The sequence below is a fragment of the Megalops cyprinoides genome, chromosome 11 (assembly GCF_013368585.1).
Source record: "Megalops cyprinoides isolate fMegCyp1 chromosome 11, fMegCyp1.pri, whole genome shotgun sequence".
NCBI classification, from domain to species: Eukaryota; Metazoa; Chordata; class Actinopteri; order Elopiformes; family Megalopidae; genus Megalops; species Megalops cyprinoides.
Window position 1 is genome coordinate 6,223,211 of NC_050593.1, and position 15,900 is coordinate 6,239,110.

Consider the following 15,900-nt stretch of genomic DNA (forward strand, 5'->3'; position numbering starts at 1 on the left):
TCAAAACATCAATCGTACATCGAGAAGATTACTCCGCTAGATATGTTGCATTACGTCCCACAGCGCTCGTTTCAATGGCACGTCTTTAAATAACATTTAGTCTCTGCTGCTGCTCAAGCTTGGCTCCGCTCTGAAAGCGCTTCCTGCTACGGAAGGCCGATCAGCGCTCTCAAGTGTGGCCTCTGCAAGGCTTGCGGAAAACCATGCGACGCTGAAGTTAACACGCAAGAAACCATCACACTCCGCTGATTGCTGAAAAGAACACTGTTTGCCAAAAATTGTAACTGAGGCAAAGCTTTAAAAAATAAAAAAGGAGAACAGCTCATGAACACTTCATGTACGGTTCCATGAAAATACTGAGACTCAGTCCTGTTCTGCACCATAACAATGCTTTATGGTGTTGTTTTTCTTGTTTTACAACAACAATTAGGAAGGAAAGTGGCAAGTGCATGTTATCAAGATAACAGGAATGCACTATTTCCACAGTAACTTCCTGTAGGGCATTATTCCCAGCACTGAACTGTATATAATCTACTAAGATGCATTGTATCTACACACTTGACACAGTGTAAGACACAGTAACCAAGGAATATTCTCAACATCAAGCTCGTAGTCATACTTCCCAGCTCAAGAGAATACTGTAATGGAAACACTGAAGGGGCCACAGAACCTGATCACAGCACATTAAAGTCAACTGGTCATTACAACACTGATAAGGAAGTCGCCCTATCCCCAGAATCCTCAAACATACTTGCATTTTTATTGGATCGAATATGGCTTTAAATGTCAAACCATTGCGTTGCACACATTCACTGTGGTATCAAAGCCACGTCAAAGCCAGATTTAGTTCCTTCGACTCAGACAAAGTATTCAACACTGCAGTGAATATGGCTTTGTTTTTTTACCCTAGTTTAACTGCAAGTATGTACAAGCAAGCACACTGGTAAGACATGGACTACTGTTCAGCACTGAATGAGCACCATTTTAGATTACAAGATGGTGTTAACGTCGTTCTGCAATTAAGCAAAGAACGTCCTCCCCTTTCACATGCGGACCTTGTGTTGTTCCCTCCAGAATTCGGCGATACCCTGCGCTAGCGCCCACTCTGCCAGACCCCTGCACTCCTGGGGGGTGAACCCCACGAGGGCAGTTCCCTTTGTGCCTACGCCATGCTCCTCGGCCAGCTGAGCCACCCGGGTAGAGATGAGGACAGCGGGAGCGTGGCAGTACGGCTGCCCCCGGATGCTGAAGGTGGGCCAGTCCTCCTCAGGCGGGGCCCCCAGCACACTCTCCACGTTGCAAGCGATCTCCATGGCGCCCTCATGTGGCAGGGCAAGCACCTGCACCCCTGGGAGCCCGCCCGGGCTGGACTCCCGCAGTGCCTGGGCAACCCGCCGGCCCGTGCCCAGGTCCTGAGTGTCGATTGTCACATTGCAGTTCATCACATATGGGCTGGCGCCTACGCCTGTGGGAGTCGCATGGGCACAAGGCACTATGGGTCAAAGGGCTATACTTTAGCACTACCTCTGCTACTGCTGCGGCTGCTGCTAATGCTGATAATGCTACTGCTGATACTTCTGCTAACACTACTGCAGCTACTACTGTTACCACTGCTACTGCTGCTGCTGACAACATATTATCATCAACAGACTTTTCACATTCAATCTCAATCTGCTGTATCATAAGAAATTAAAGACAGACAGGCTAAGTTGAGTAAAACAGAAGTTAATCATTTAAGTCTGGACTCTATCCTCTATCTTTCTGTCTGAGACGTGGCAATTGGTGTCCCCAGCAATCACTATTTATCATTGCTATTTCTGTTTTTTTTTCTCATTACATTTTTTGTATTATACATGTGCGCTTGTGTACATATACATATATAAGGAGTAGGCAAAATAATGGAAACGCCAAACAATATATGAATATCTATTCATATGACTAATGAGGAGTTGGGTCACACTGTGTATTCAGAACAGCTTCAATCTTTCTTGGAATGCTGTTACGGAGGGTTCAGTTATGCTTAGACCTGGTGATTAGAAAGGCCATGGAGGTGTTTGACTTTATCATGAAATCACTCTTGAATCCATTTAGCAGTATTTATGGGGACATTATGATGTTGGAATAATGCAACATCTTGAGGAAACAATGTTTCCACAATAGTGAGCACCTGGTCACCTAAAATGGTTTTGTATTTCTTGGCGATAATTCTACCATGCAGAGTGATGAGTGGACCAAATGACACCCATGAGATGGCTGTCCAAATCATAACAGATTCACCACCATATTTAAGACTTGGCAACAGTCAGTGTGGGCTGAAGAATTATTTTGGCTTTCCCCAAACATAAACCAATCCAGATGTAGGAAAAACAATGAAAGGGAAGAGGGAAACAACTCATCAGACCACATTACTTTCTTGCACTGCACACAAATCCAGGTGTTGTGCTCATTACACCAGGTTATGCATTGTTAAATACAGACCTTGGTTATAAGCAGTTTCCAAACAGCAGCCCAACCATAAATATGAGCTTTGTGAAGCTCATGAAGTTTTGTTGAGACTGGGTCACAGAGGTGTAGCTTTACTTCGTTTTGAGGCTGTTTTGTGGTTTAGCAACTATCCCATTAAGTGTCTGTCTATCCCTCTCAGTGAGTTTAAACTTACGACCACTGGTCCTGATGCAGTTTTTCCTTGTTCGGCATAAGCAACCATGATTTTCAGCACTGATCCCCATGACACATTAAATCATTTTGTCATTCCTGTGACTAACACATCTGTAATTTGGGCACTAAGTATTTGACTTGAAACTGTCAGATTGCTCATGTTGCTTTATAAACTGATATTTAAGTATTGATGTTAGAATGCCTTCTATAGCATAAACATATTGGTAAATAGTACTGACATTTACAGAAACACATGTTCAGATTCCTTTTTGATTGTGATCTAGCAGCTTGAAATACTTGAAAATATGAGTATGTGGCCATTGTGGTGTTTCCATTATTTTCCCAACCCCCTGGAAATACACACACACACACATACACATACATACAAACATAATGCAAAAACTGTGTAAGTGAAAACTAAAAATAACAAGTAGTAGTAGTAATGGTAGTAATATGATGATAGTAAAAATGACAACAGTAGTAGTCATACACTATGAATAGAAATAACAAATACTGATTGCAAAATGCAAAATACTGATTCCAAGTGCCCCATCTCAGACAGATAAAAAAGGACGTTGAGTGCAGACCAGCTAGAGAAGAGGTTAACAGAGACAGAGAGAGCAAGACACCAGATCCCACAGCTGTGTGTCTGTTTCCAGCATTACGGAGGCCCTGCAAGTGCTCTGGACACTGTGTGCGTGCTTTGGCTGTGTGCTGACCTGTGAGTCCGTATCTCCTATCGAGCTTCTCCCCCACATCTGGCTTGATGGCCTCCATTTTGGGGTCCTTCAGGAACCAGCCCATCTCCTTGCGCCTCTGGGCCAGGCCACGGTTCTGGGGTAAATCGGCAAACCCAAAGTGGAAGGCACTGGTGCCAGGAATCCGCTCAGTCAGGGCAGCGGCCAGCGCTGCACACAGACAGATCCTGCATCAGCCAAACAGTGAAAGAAAACACAATGCATACACACACACATATATACTGTATATATAGGCCTACACAGGCCTCCTCACCTCTTGCCTCCTTCCCACAATCCTCTAGCCCCACATCCTCTCCCAGAGGGTACATGGGCACCAGATCCACAGCTCCCATGCAGGGGTGGGCCCCCACATGGTTCCGCATGTCAATCAGCTGACAGGCCTGCTCGCATGCCGACAGCACAGCCTCCCCTGAAATGACCAGCAGTTTAAAAAAAAACCAGGCTCATGGTGGACCCCGAAAGATCCCAATGTTTCTCATCCTAACTACGCAAGTTCAGCTGAGCTCACTGATGCGGTCGATGCTGGCAGTGATGGTGATGACAGAGCGGTTGTAGTCGTGGTCGTTGAAGATATTGAGAACGGTGGTCCCCTCTCGCTGGCCTCCTGAGAATGCAGGCAGAGAGACACTTACAGTGACAATGTAGGGGAGGGGGCCAAACTCAGACTGAGTGATCGATATTTAACACATATGGGTCTCTGTGATGCAGGGCACAGCCCCCTGTTGCCCTGTGAAGGTTCTCGCAAAACCACACCTCTGCCGTCAAAGACAGCCGCCCGCGCCACTTTCTCCACGACGTCCCTGCTCCGAGCCTCTGAGATGTTGAGCATACAGGCAACAAGGCGCTGACCTATGGCAACAGGGGCCATCTTCCTGCAACACAGAGGAAAACATGCTCACTCACCCTCACCCAGAATCATCAAACTCAGAGAGTCCTCTCTGCTGCTTAGATCCGTGGTTTTGTGTCATGCAGATATCCATCAGTGGATGATCTTTTAAACCCCAACTTTTCATGGTGACTGATAATGCTTAACATCTTATCTACATCCACAACATTATCCACTCACACTGTGGAATAATTACCGAAGGTTAAGTGGATTGTGCAAGGAAAAAAATGACCATGCCTAGTGCTGGATTCAAACATGAAGCTTTCTAGTCAGAATTCCTCAATGACTCATCCACACTGCTGCCCTGCACTGCCACATCTGCATAGTTGCTGCTGTAACTCCCCCTTACCTATTTTCTCTAAAGGACCTCTAGGTGTAAAGGTAAGAACCTGGACCCCAACACAGAGACAGGGACCAGAGCCCACTTTCAGAACACACACACTATCCGTGTGTTATATGTTGCCGTAGTTTTGAAAATAATCCAGCTGCAGCATATCAAAGCTTTTGTGAATACTACGCCATAATTGTAATGTACATATTTATCATAAGTTCCCTTGACAGCATGTCCATTTTTCAATAGTTTTAATACATGCAGCAATTAGTATATACAAGATCTGTTTTCTGATTGTTCTGTGAGGTCCTTGCTGTTCAACTGACCATTGAGACCCCTGCATTCCCAGATAAATATCCTTGGGCATTAACTCAAGTTATTCTTTTTCATAAGGTCTAATGCTGACATGTTAAGTGTATCTCCTGTGTTCTAATGACAAATCAAATACAGCAATGAGTACTAATGCTACTAAAGCATGGTACTAAAATGCTCCGAATTCCTCTTACTTTATATATAATTCATAGCTTTAGTACGAAAAAACTATGAGACACCTCGTGTAGTCTATTTTAATTCTAATAAAACAAAGAGAAATGACGTTAGTTGTTCTCAGCTCCAGGTTTCGCAACTGTTCAAAGTCCAGGGACATGGTCTTGTTTTTTGTTTTGTATTTTTTTTTTTTTTTTCAGCTAAAAACTGAAGAAACAAGCAATCATTTACACAAACAGATATTAACGCATGCAGGAAAAACTAGTCAAATTGTTACTGCAGAAAATGAGCTTGCACGTTCACTATGGTAATAGTGCGTGATAAAATTAGGTATACTTGCGTTAGCTACGGTGATTCTGCGAGACCCGCAGTCGCACGAAAACTTTTGGGTTGTTCCCGGTGTCGACCCATGTGACAAGGACTGAGCATGCGCAGTTGCGCATACAGGACAGTTCGTCATCGTAGCGCCACTAGAGGAGAAAAGGAGCTGTTACTACGAAAACTGTTGTCGTTTACAGAATTAAAAGTTAAACGTAGAAAAAAGTTTTGCTTTTTTAAAAATAACGTTGAACCCCAGTGCTGTTAAATGATGGCCACACTAATTTAATACAACTCAACGATGACGAACCTCATCCATGCCACTTTTAATTTTGAACAGCAGGTGTCGCCATTGCATTGTTTATGTCCAGTGGAGGGTGGCCTTAGTAGATGGATGATTCTCAAAGCACCGACATTACGAGTAATCCCCCTCTAGCGCCCATGTCAAGCATCCGAGCTGTTGCTGCTGGTCTCTCCCTAATAGCCGTGGCAAGGACTATGAGCGCCGCAGCTGGATCTTCCGAGGGTCCGGGGCTGTGTCTAGCTGGAGTGGGCGCCTCATGCTCGGGGAGTCCTCCCCGCTTGCTCAGACTGACTGCGGTACCGGGATACGAGCCGCACCGGGTGAACGACATGCTGCTGCTGAGCCCCGCTGGAGCCCACAGCCGTTGCTCCTCGGACACAGAGGCCGCTGAGGATGGGAATCGGCACGTAGTGTTTTTCCCGGGAGACATTCAGGTTAGAGACGCGCCTGCTGAATCGCAAGGCGTCCAGCATCCCGCTGTCAAACGGCTTAATCGCGCCGTCAATGCAATCACTGCTCACAGACATATTAAGCGAATGAGCAAGCTATCTTACTACGTAGCCAGCTAGCACACGTACATTTGTTTATGTGGCAACGATCGCTTCCTTACTTGGTGGATTATTTTCGATTTTTTATTAGTGTGACGACATCCAATTACTTCGCCACTATCTAGGAAGTATTTACCCGTCTGTTTTTCTCGCTAGTTACACTTCATTAAATCGAACAAGTTAGCCACCAATGTGATGTTTATCCACATATGCTAACGTTTTTAACGTTTAATGTGCTGTACAAATTATGACACATTGACGTATCCACCTGAAGGCAATTAAGGGCTGAATCTGTGGTTGTGCTGGTTTTAGATACTTTTTACCTTTCCACTTTACCTAACCACGTGCCTTTGTACTATATGTTAAAAATATGAACGGATACTTTCACAGTTAACGTGTTTAAAGTATGTGTATCATTCCCAATTTAAATATAATCGGTCGCCAAAACATATTGCAATATGTTATACATGTTATACACAACGATACAGATTACAGTGGGAATGAGACATAGTAAGTGTTTATATACCAGTTTGCTAGATAAAATGCCAGAGTGGGAAGTAAGTTACAAATTGATTACCAATCAGTCATATAGTGAATACATGTATTTATTTTATTTAATATTTAACAATGTCTTACCTCTGCCTGTTAATGTTTACGTCCGTATTTAGCGCTGGGTGCTGTCGACAATATTGAATCTATTTATAACATCTTCTGATTATTACAACCTGCATTTTAAGTCACATTCTATTGTATTTCAATGTACAGAATTAACATCACTCGGTGATGGATGAATTGAAATGATCCGCGATGGAATCAAGATCACTGTTTGAGACGGCACTGATTACCAAACCAATACTGAGACTGTAGCAAGGGCAGCATATACAGTATATAATTATGAACCAGACTAAACATCGTAGAAAATCTGTGTTCTGTCAGACAGACGTGTCTTACACGAACGAACAATGAGACCAGAGCCGAAGATACCTGCAAAAAGATCACTGCAAAATATTTTTAGTGAGGAAAAAGGCTACTTTAAGGGGTTATTATTGAAGAGTTCAAAGCGGGAATGTAAACAACTTATTTACCGCTATTTGCTGTCTGAAGAGATTAACCTCGGAACACGGAAGACGGCGATTAACACTAATCTTGGACTACTCTGAATGATATTTTTGGCAGCCAAGTGCGGTGGGATCATTGCTTCTGCCCTGACGATACGTGCTTTGATGATAATATGGGATTATATATGACGAAGGCAGACCCGCAGTGATTTTCCTATCGAGCGGGAGTGGGCGTGGCCTGGTAGTGGGGGGTGTTAGTATTCTTGGAGGGTCTCGATATTCCCAGGGGATTTAAGTATTTCAGGGCCCCAGTGAGCTCGTGGGGCCTTGCGGTGGCCCCTTGACCCAAGGCCGGTGTGAATGAGCACATTGTCTGTCTTCCCAGCCCTAGCAATTGGGGACACATCACTGAATACCAAAAGGATCTCTAACTACCATGCTGCATTGGGGGTGGGGGGGGGGTCTTTGGGTTGTAGCCATCCGGATCTTTGCCACACATAGCTGAGGAATAAGTGGACTGCTGTCTCTCTATATGGCTATGTGACAGATCTTTGCAGTTTTGTCACATTGCATGCAACCAGTGTTCCATTTTAAAACGCATTGTTTTCTAATACATTATTTCATCGGTGTGAATTATCTGAGTGCATAATGCAGGTGTCCAAAGCAATTTTGTCTAAGCTTGGCTCTTACAATGCAGCTATTGCATGGTTCTGTCAGCACTCTGTAAATATGCATATTTGTATGTTTGTGCCTGCATACTAAAAATGTTATGTGGGTGCATGTAATTGCTAGAATTAATTATTTGCATTTATGTGGAACAATTGTGTTATGGCCACTCAAATATGATATATTAGGGTAATATAATACCATACATGTGCTGCAGTTGCCATCACTTATGTGTTTATCCATTTGATTAATGTTTAGTTCCTGAATTCAAGTGCAATTTGTAGTTTTTCTGTTTCATTTCATTACGCTATTTAAGTGGAGAATGTCTTGCTTGGCCTGGGTCATATTTGAAGGAGTCTGCTATATTTGAATCACTTAAATATTAGTAACTATGACCTAACTGGCAGATGGTTGTTAGACTATAACCACATGTCCTTCAGGCACTTGTAGGAATGCTGTACTGTACACTAACACTAAACACTTGGTATAAAAAACGTCATGTCAGCAAGCCTTAGATAAGCCTCCAAAGTGCAAACTTAGGGTTAGGTATACTGCTGGACAAAGGAAATACAATAAGCGGATACAGTGTCCTCAGCGTTAGCAAGAGGAAAATTACGGGTGGCCTATTTCTCAGAAATGTGTAAACACATAATTATCATAATGATTTGGACTCACTTCATTACCCCCCCCCCTTTTCCCATCTATTTTCTCCCACTCTTTCAATCTCTCATTCCCCGTGTCTTTTTCTTTCTCTCTTCCCCCTCCATCTCCTTCTCTCTTACCTCACTGTCTCTTTCTGTCTCCCTCCCACAATGTCTCTCTCTCTCTTTCTCTCTCTCTGTCTCTCTCTCTCCCCTCATCTCTCTCCCTCTGTCTGTCCTCCCTGTGCAGAACTTCCAGCAAGAGATGAGTCTACAGCCAGAGGGCGCTCAGTGGCAGTGCTGGAGTCTGGAGCGCGTGGCCCTCATCCTTGGCCGCCGCTTCCCTGGCCGCCACATATGGGTGATACGTGCCTCCCGCATGTACCTGCACAAGTTCAGCTGCTACCACAACTTTGTGGAGAGCAACCTGTTTGGGGCACCTGAGCACTCGCCCGATTACGGCGCCCTGCGCCACCTGAGGGCACTGCTGAGGCACGGCATGGAGCAAGCCGGCCTGCTGCCCTCGGCCAGCCCCTCCTTCCCCCCTCCCGGGTTCTCTCTGGCGCTGGTGGGCTTCAGCAAGGGCTGCGTGGTGCTCAACCAGATGGTGTATGAGCTGGCGGGGGCGCGCACCGACCCCGAGCTGGCTCCCTTCCTGCGGAGCGTGACGGACATGTACTGGCTGGACGGGGGACACCCAGGCGGCAGCGAGACCTGGGTGACGGACCGGAGGGCACTGCAGGAGCTGGCAGCCAGCGGTGCAGCCCTGCACGCCCATGTCACGCCCTACGAGGTGCGCGACCCCATGCGCGCCTGGGTGGGCCGCGAGCACCGCCGCTTCGTGCGGACGCTGGAGGAGCTCGGCGCGCGCCTCGTCAACACGCTGCACTTCGAGGACGAGCCCGCTTCCATCGACAACCACTTCCGGGTCATCCAGGAGTTCTGAGGTCGCCGGGGGAAACCAGCCCTCCACGACTCCACGATGCTCTCCTGAAAACTTCATTTTGGGGGTGCGGAATCTGTTTCCCAAGTCTTAAAAGACTTCCGTGGAGTGTTTATATAGCATTGTATCCCTCAGCTCCTACCTGGATGAAACTGGATGATAGCATCCACATTCACAGCACTGATATTGAATGACAGCTTTCTTTGAGGAAAGTGCCCTTCGAGGAAGCAGACAGAGCCCAAATAAACAGAAGGAGCCTGACTAACAGGCTGCGCATGACAACAAGGGATTGGGCCATTCCGCCTCCTATCAGGGCCAATCAGTAACTGACTTTTCAGATTACCTGCACAAGTGAGTAGTGCAAAGTTCAGTTGCTGACCATTGTTTCCTTGTCATATCTCAATTATCTTTTGTGGTATCATAGGGCTTCCATACATGTACAATAAGGAAGGGAAAAAGAAAATGGATATAAGCTCATATTTAGGATTGCCAGTTCTGCTGCTGCCACTTTTAGTACTTTTGAAGGTGGCTGAAGAGTTAGGGGTTAAAAGTGGCTTGGGGGTAAGGGATAAAGGGTGCAGAGGGGGGGTTATGCATTGGGATCTCACCCCTCGAGTCCTTCCAGCCCTAGAGCCAAGCTTTCAACTCACGCTCCTTTCTCTCCTTCCTTTTCAAGTGATGAGACGCTTGAATGTAAATGCTACTCGCTTCTCGACTGCAACCTGTTTGACCATAGTCCATTCGACCGCTCTCCACCCGGCTGAACGTGACCTGTTTGACTATAGCCCATTTGACCGCCCTCCACCCGGCTGAACATGACCTGTTTGACCATAGCCCATTCGACTGCCCTCCACCCGGCTGAACGCGACCTGTTTGACCATAGCCCATTCGACTGCCCTCCACCCGGCTGAACGCGACCTGTTTGACCATAGCCCATTCGACTGCCTGCCACCCAGCTGAACGTGACTTGTTTGACCACAGCCTGTTAAACGACAGCCGATTCAACCGTAGCTCAGTCGGTTCATTCTGCATTCATGACCAGACCACTGTGTCATTAAGGAAACCCTGCAACACACTCACATGCTAACGCATGTTCACTTAGACGCGCTCCCCAGTTATTTGCTCAGTGGTCCAGGAGACTTGGAAATTGCATAGCACAGGTTTTATGTGTTATGTTACCCATGCATAGGGCTGGATGTTTCCCAGACTAATTTGGGTGGAGTACCTCGCTCGAGGGCACAGCAAGAGGAGTTGATCCGTCCTGCTCTATGCCTTGGCCTCAGCATTGCACTGCCCTGCGCCGTAATGGCTGCATCTCACAGTGAAGCAGTGCTGTTCGGGCCTCAGTGTTGATCCGTAATGGCTGCCTCTCACAGTGAGGCAGTGCTGTTCGGGCCTCAGTGTTGATCCATAATGGCTGCCACTCATAGTGAAGCAATGCTGTTCGGGCCTCAGTGTTGATCCGTAATGGCTGCCACTCATAGTGAAGCAATGCTGTTCGAGCCTCAGTGTTAATCTGTAATACCTGCCGCTCACAGTGAAGCAGTGATGTTGGGGCTTCAATGTAATCTCTAATGGCTACCAATCACAGTGAAGTAGTGATGTTGGGGCTTCAATGTAATCTGTAATGGCTACCAATCACAGTGAAGTAGTGCTGTTGATCCATAATGGCTGCCGCTTACAGCAAGGCAGTGCTGTACAGGCCTCGGAATGTGAAGCACCATGCTGAAACTCTGGCACTTTATTTTCTGATCAGAAATGATCTCTTTAGCCTCTTACTTCCGTTAAAGCCCCCTTTCTGTGTTCGTTTAGCTCAGCAAGGGAGAAGAAACCTTAACTAAAGAATAAATAATTAATGTTCTGTTTGTATTTGTGAATGTTTTGTGTTAGAGGATAAAATATGTGAAGCACAAGCTTATACAGCAAAACTGAAGTGTGTTCAGGTAAATGGGAACGAACACTAACTTCAGACTCCTTATTTGTTTTGTTAGTGAATACAGTTGTAATGAGGAAGATGCAATGAATGTATTTATTTCCTTCTTGCCCATTCCATTATTCAAACTGATCATCTAGACTGTTCAGCCAATGCACTAACAGTATGCTCAGCTCCTTAAAACAAGTGTGGTCCTGAAGCATTCTTTAACCAAGCTTTTTATGGTCAGACCATGTTTGTTTTTATTTTTTATTCGAAATTTGATTTCTGTTTTCTTAGTCTTCATGCTTTTAGTAAAGAACCTGAGCCTTTTATGCAATTTTTTGTAGTCGTGGTAGACCTTGAAGGCAGTGGGGATGACCCATGCGGAGTGCAGACATAATTGAACATGTTTGAGGCCATTCATTTCTGAGGACATCAGGAGTAAACCCATACCCAGACCCTGAGTGTAGCAATGCAACAAGCTGCAACAGCCTACATGTTCTAACCATCGTGGCTTCTAGTGACGTGTACAAGCCTGTGTGACCTGCCATGCCCAGCACAAAAGGTCAGTTTCAGTTTTTGTAAAGGTGTTTGTAGCCTGGGGTCTCAGGATGTTCAATGCGAATGCCAAAAGGCCCAGCTGTTCCTCTTGTGAGGCCAGACCTGTGTCAATGTAGAAACATAAACCTACAGAGCATTGAGTGAAGTAATAAAAAACATGCTGACCAAACATGACTGTGTCTGAGTTTATGCCCGTGGTCCTGCCAGGTCGTAATCATAGCAGTGATTAATGACCACATGGCATGTTTCCGCTCGGTGACCTCATTTCAAGATCATCTGAAAACAAGAATGTACAAGGCGCACGTTCTGGAAACGGTTCACACTGAGCAAAAACTCCGGGGCTCCTTTGGTAGTCCAGTGCAAGCTCTTGTATGTTAACACGCAGCTGTAAATAGTTTCTGTTGAGTGTATTTACCAGGGTATGATAGCACCACACTAATCCAAGTCTGAGAAGTTCCCTGTTGCCCCACCTGCAGTTCACACAGAGGCCCATCCCATACCAGGTGTAATATGACTCCATCCACTGTAGAAGGATACAGGTTCAATGCATTTAGGAAAGCAGGGTGTGGCCAGCACACAAGGAAGCCTGCTGCTAATGGCATGACATCATCCTGTGTGTGTGTGTTAGTGCGTTAGTGCAGGTAAACCATGATGGGGGGGTGCATTCCTGTGGAATGAGGTAAGGTGATGAGTCAGCTGGGCCTGGACTTAATGCCATGCGCGGGGGAGGTGTATTTACTTTCCACAGCGGGCCGACGGGGAAGAAAGCAGAACTTGCAGGCTGGTACAAGGCACTCGCTGAACTGGAGGTGTGGCACAGCGCTGTGGGGTTTGTGTCGATTAGCACTGATCTTTATGATTTCTCAATTTGGCACGTGTATTAAAAAACACGGAAAAGGATTGGGAAAAAGTGTTGCCCATCAGTACTGCCACACACATGCACACACACGTTTATACATACAGTATGCGTCAGCAGCTCAGGCAACTTCAGACTGGCTCACTGAGAAATCGGACCAGTCAAAACCACATCCGCCCTGAGGACAGGAAGTAGGCAAGCGGAAAGGGGCGAGCCAAAAACGTGCAGAACGCAGCCCAATGACTCACCTTTTATTCACTTCCCGTCTCCCTGGCAGACTTCATCCCAGCCAGCAACTGGCCAGGAAGTGCTCGTTTCACGCTAACAGCTGGGGCAACAGCATGCGGACATCTCCAGGGTGGAGTCACACGTCCCTGTCACTTACCTTTGGGATGTCTTTAACGCATCGCTCGGGAAGGAAGCCAAATCGGCTCCAGTTCGGTGAGGATGAACCGCAGGATGTCTTTACCTTGTGCGTTCACACTGATTTCAACAGGTCAGTTAGCACATAGCACCATCACATGTTCATTAATGTTTTTACCTGCCCTGCTTACACTGTCATTTTTTTAATCACGATTTCACTTGATCATGTGTGTCATCAGTTAGTTTTGGCTGCTTTGTTATTTAGCCCATGTGCACACATGCACATACACACGGCTGTGAGAGAGGTTTTGTGATGCACAGCGCAAATTTCCAAGAGAGCACACCAGTAACACAGTGGATTGAGAAAGTGAGATTCACCCTCTAGTGACCTCCGAAGCCACCCATCCCATAATAATTGGTATTCCCCACCTTTGTTGGCCAGAGAGATTAGATAAATTGAATGGGTGGTATATATAATCAGCAACATTCGCATGTGTACACCACCCAAACCAAAGTATTCAGAACAAAAAGACCACTCATATTCTGACTGCTGGGGTTTTCCATAATCTTTAATAATCATCTTTTCTTACGTAACATTTGTCTTGCAACTACATTTGGAGTTTTTCATTGGACTCAACACAGACTTTGATCTAAAACTATGAATCCATTATAAATCAGGAATATAAAACCATCTTTAAAAAAAATCTATAAAATACAAAATAAATATATATTTCTTCCCGACAAATTATTTTCTCTGTTGTCTAATTTACAGTAGGTGTGTACCAGTGTTCTCCAGTCTTGGACCCAGGGAAAGCAGGAAGGACACAAGAAATCAGTGGGGAAAAATCAGTCACAGTGCTGCATCCTCACAAAATACCAGGTCTACAGCCCATTCCACTGTCTCGTATACCAGCTCTATAATCACCTCCACTGTGTCCTCACACTTATAGCAGCTCTACAGCCAATTCCATTGTCTCCTCACAGACACATATACCAGCTCTGCTGCCAATTCCACTCTCCTCACAGACACATATACCAGCTCTGCTGCCAATTCCACTCTCCTCACAGACACATATACCAGCTCTACTGCCAATTCCACTCTCCTCACAGACACATATACCAGCTCTGCTGCCAATTCCACTCTCCTCACAGACACATATACCAGCTCTACTGCCAATTCCACTCTCCTCACAGACACATATACCAGCTCTGCTGCCAATTCCACCCTCCTCACAGACACATATACCAGCTCTACTGCCAATTCCACTCTCCTCACAGACACATATACCAGCTCTGCTGCCAATTCCACTCTCCTCACAGACACATATACCAGCTCTACTGCCAATTCCACTCTCCTCACAGACACATATACCAGCTCTGCTGCCAATTCCACTCTCCTCACAGACACATATACCAGCTCTACTGCCAATTCCACCCTCCTCACAGACACATATACCAGCTCTACTGCCAATTCCGTTCTCCACACAGACACATATACTTGCAAATACATTCTGGACAGTGGTACAGCAAACCACTCTCTCAAGAGGCTTCTGTGTAATTTCTCTGACTGCACTGAGGCTGTAGTTTGTGTATGTGTACCAGCCAGCGACATAGCCGAGGAGTCCGGCAGCGGCAAACACAAACCACGTTTCCATCTGGGCAGACAAAGAGCAGCATTCAGGAGCGGGCCCTGCTGTCAGATGCAGCCGCTCCGGCACGCCCTCCGTGGCGTGCTCCTCTCGCCGACCGCCAGCGCCTTTCCTCTCAAACCCCCTGGAGCTCTTTCTCCTGGGTCCAGTCCTGCTCCTCCTTATGTACACAGCCATATGATGGCTGTTCCACTGTGCTCTTCCTCCTCTTTAACAAAGCCCCCCCCCATCATTCTCTCTTCCTCAGAACACTTCCTCCTGTCCTTTAACGACCCCCAACACCTGCCCTTGCCCTCTTTAAGACCCGTCATACACGCATACGCACACACACACACACACACCCCAGCTGCTTCCCCATGGAATCACATGCTTTTTCCTGGATTCATAAGCACTCTGACCGGGCGCTCAGGTGGATACAGCCACATGCTGCTTCACCTCCTTCCCCACCATCACACATTCCTCTTTCCTTTCACAATCTGTCCCCACCTGCACCTCGCCGCTCTGCATCTCCACTCTAAATAAATGACATGTCAACGGTGCACACACTCCAGCACGCAGTCAGCTCACTTTCACATGGCAGTGTGACCCCTGCAAGGGGAATGTTCCTGAAAAACATCTGAAAGCACAACCTTTCCATCAGCCAGAAACCTGTTCAGACATCAAACCCAGGAACAGCCTTTGGTTGGACGTAAAATACCAATCTGTCTGACTCCATATACAACTATTTGGCACATATACAAAACAATGTAGCGCTGGTGATTTGTATGTTTGTCCAACCAAACACCATTCATGAGTTTGTCATGCATGCATGCACACACAGGTGACCTGGTGCAGATTTAAGAGCTGACGAACTTGCAGGATGGCAATCCTCCAAGTCTAGGGTTGGTAAGTGACTGTTATTACTAGGCTAAGAGATACTCTGGGCCCAGAGGCACTGGTGAACACTGGTACAGCACCAA

At 46.2% G+C, this 15,900-nt stretch overlaps 2 protein-coding genes across 4 annotated transcripts; one reads left to right on the plus strand and one right to left on the minus strand.

The window, feature by feature from the left end:
• Positions 1-448: 448 nt before the first annotated feature.
• ftcdnl1 (formiminotransferase cyclodeaminase N-terminal like 1) lies at positions 449-5,531 on the minus strand. 3 transcript variants are annotated; one of them, XM_036541155.1, is made up of 6 exons: positions 5,456-5,531; positions 4,170-4,288; positions 3,925-4,020; positions 3,670-3,825; positions 3,378-3,566; positions 449-1,465 (listed from the first exon to the last, which is right to left on the minus strand). In XM_036541155.1, exons 2-6 carry the CDS (start codon positions 4,282-4,284, stop codon positions 1,044-1,046), a joined length of 978 nt encoding a protein of 325 aa, XP_036397048.1. In that variant the 5' UTR covers positions 4,285-4,288; positions 5,456-5,531; the 3' UTR covers positions 449-1,043. The 3 variants fall into 3 exon arrangements, with proteins under 3 accessions (XP_036397048.1, XP_036397049.1, XP_036397047.1); XM_036541156.1 differs by lacking the exon at positions 5,456-5,531 and adding an exon at positions 5,140-5,190; XM_036541154.1 differs by having other exon boundaries at positions 450-1,465; positions 5,460-5,531.
• A 289-nt stretch (positions 5,532-5,820) lies between these two features.
• Positions 5,821-12,232, plus strand: c11h2orf69 (chromosome 11 C2orf69 homolog). Its single transcript, XM_036539962.1, has 2 exons — positions 5,821-6,175; positions 8,905-12,232. Exons 1-2 carry the CDS (start codon positions 5,828-5,830, stop codon positions 9,598-9,600), a joined length of 1,044 nt encoding a protein of 347 aa, XP_036395855.1. The 5' UTR covers positions 5,821-5,827; the 3' UTR covers positions 9,601-12,232.
• The last annotated feature ends 3,668 nt before the right edge of the window (positions 12,233-15,900 follow it).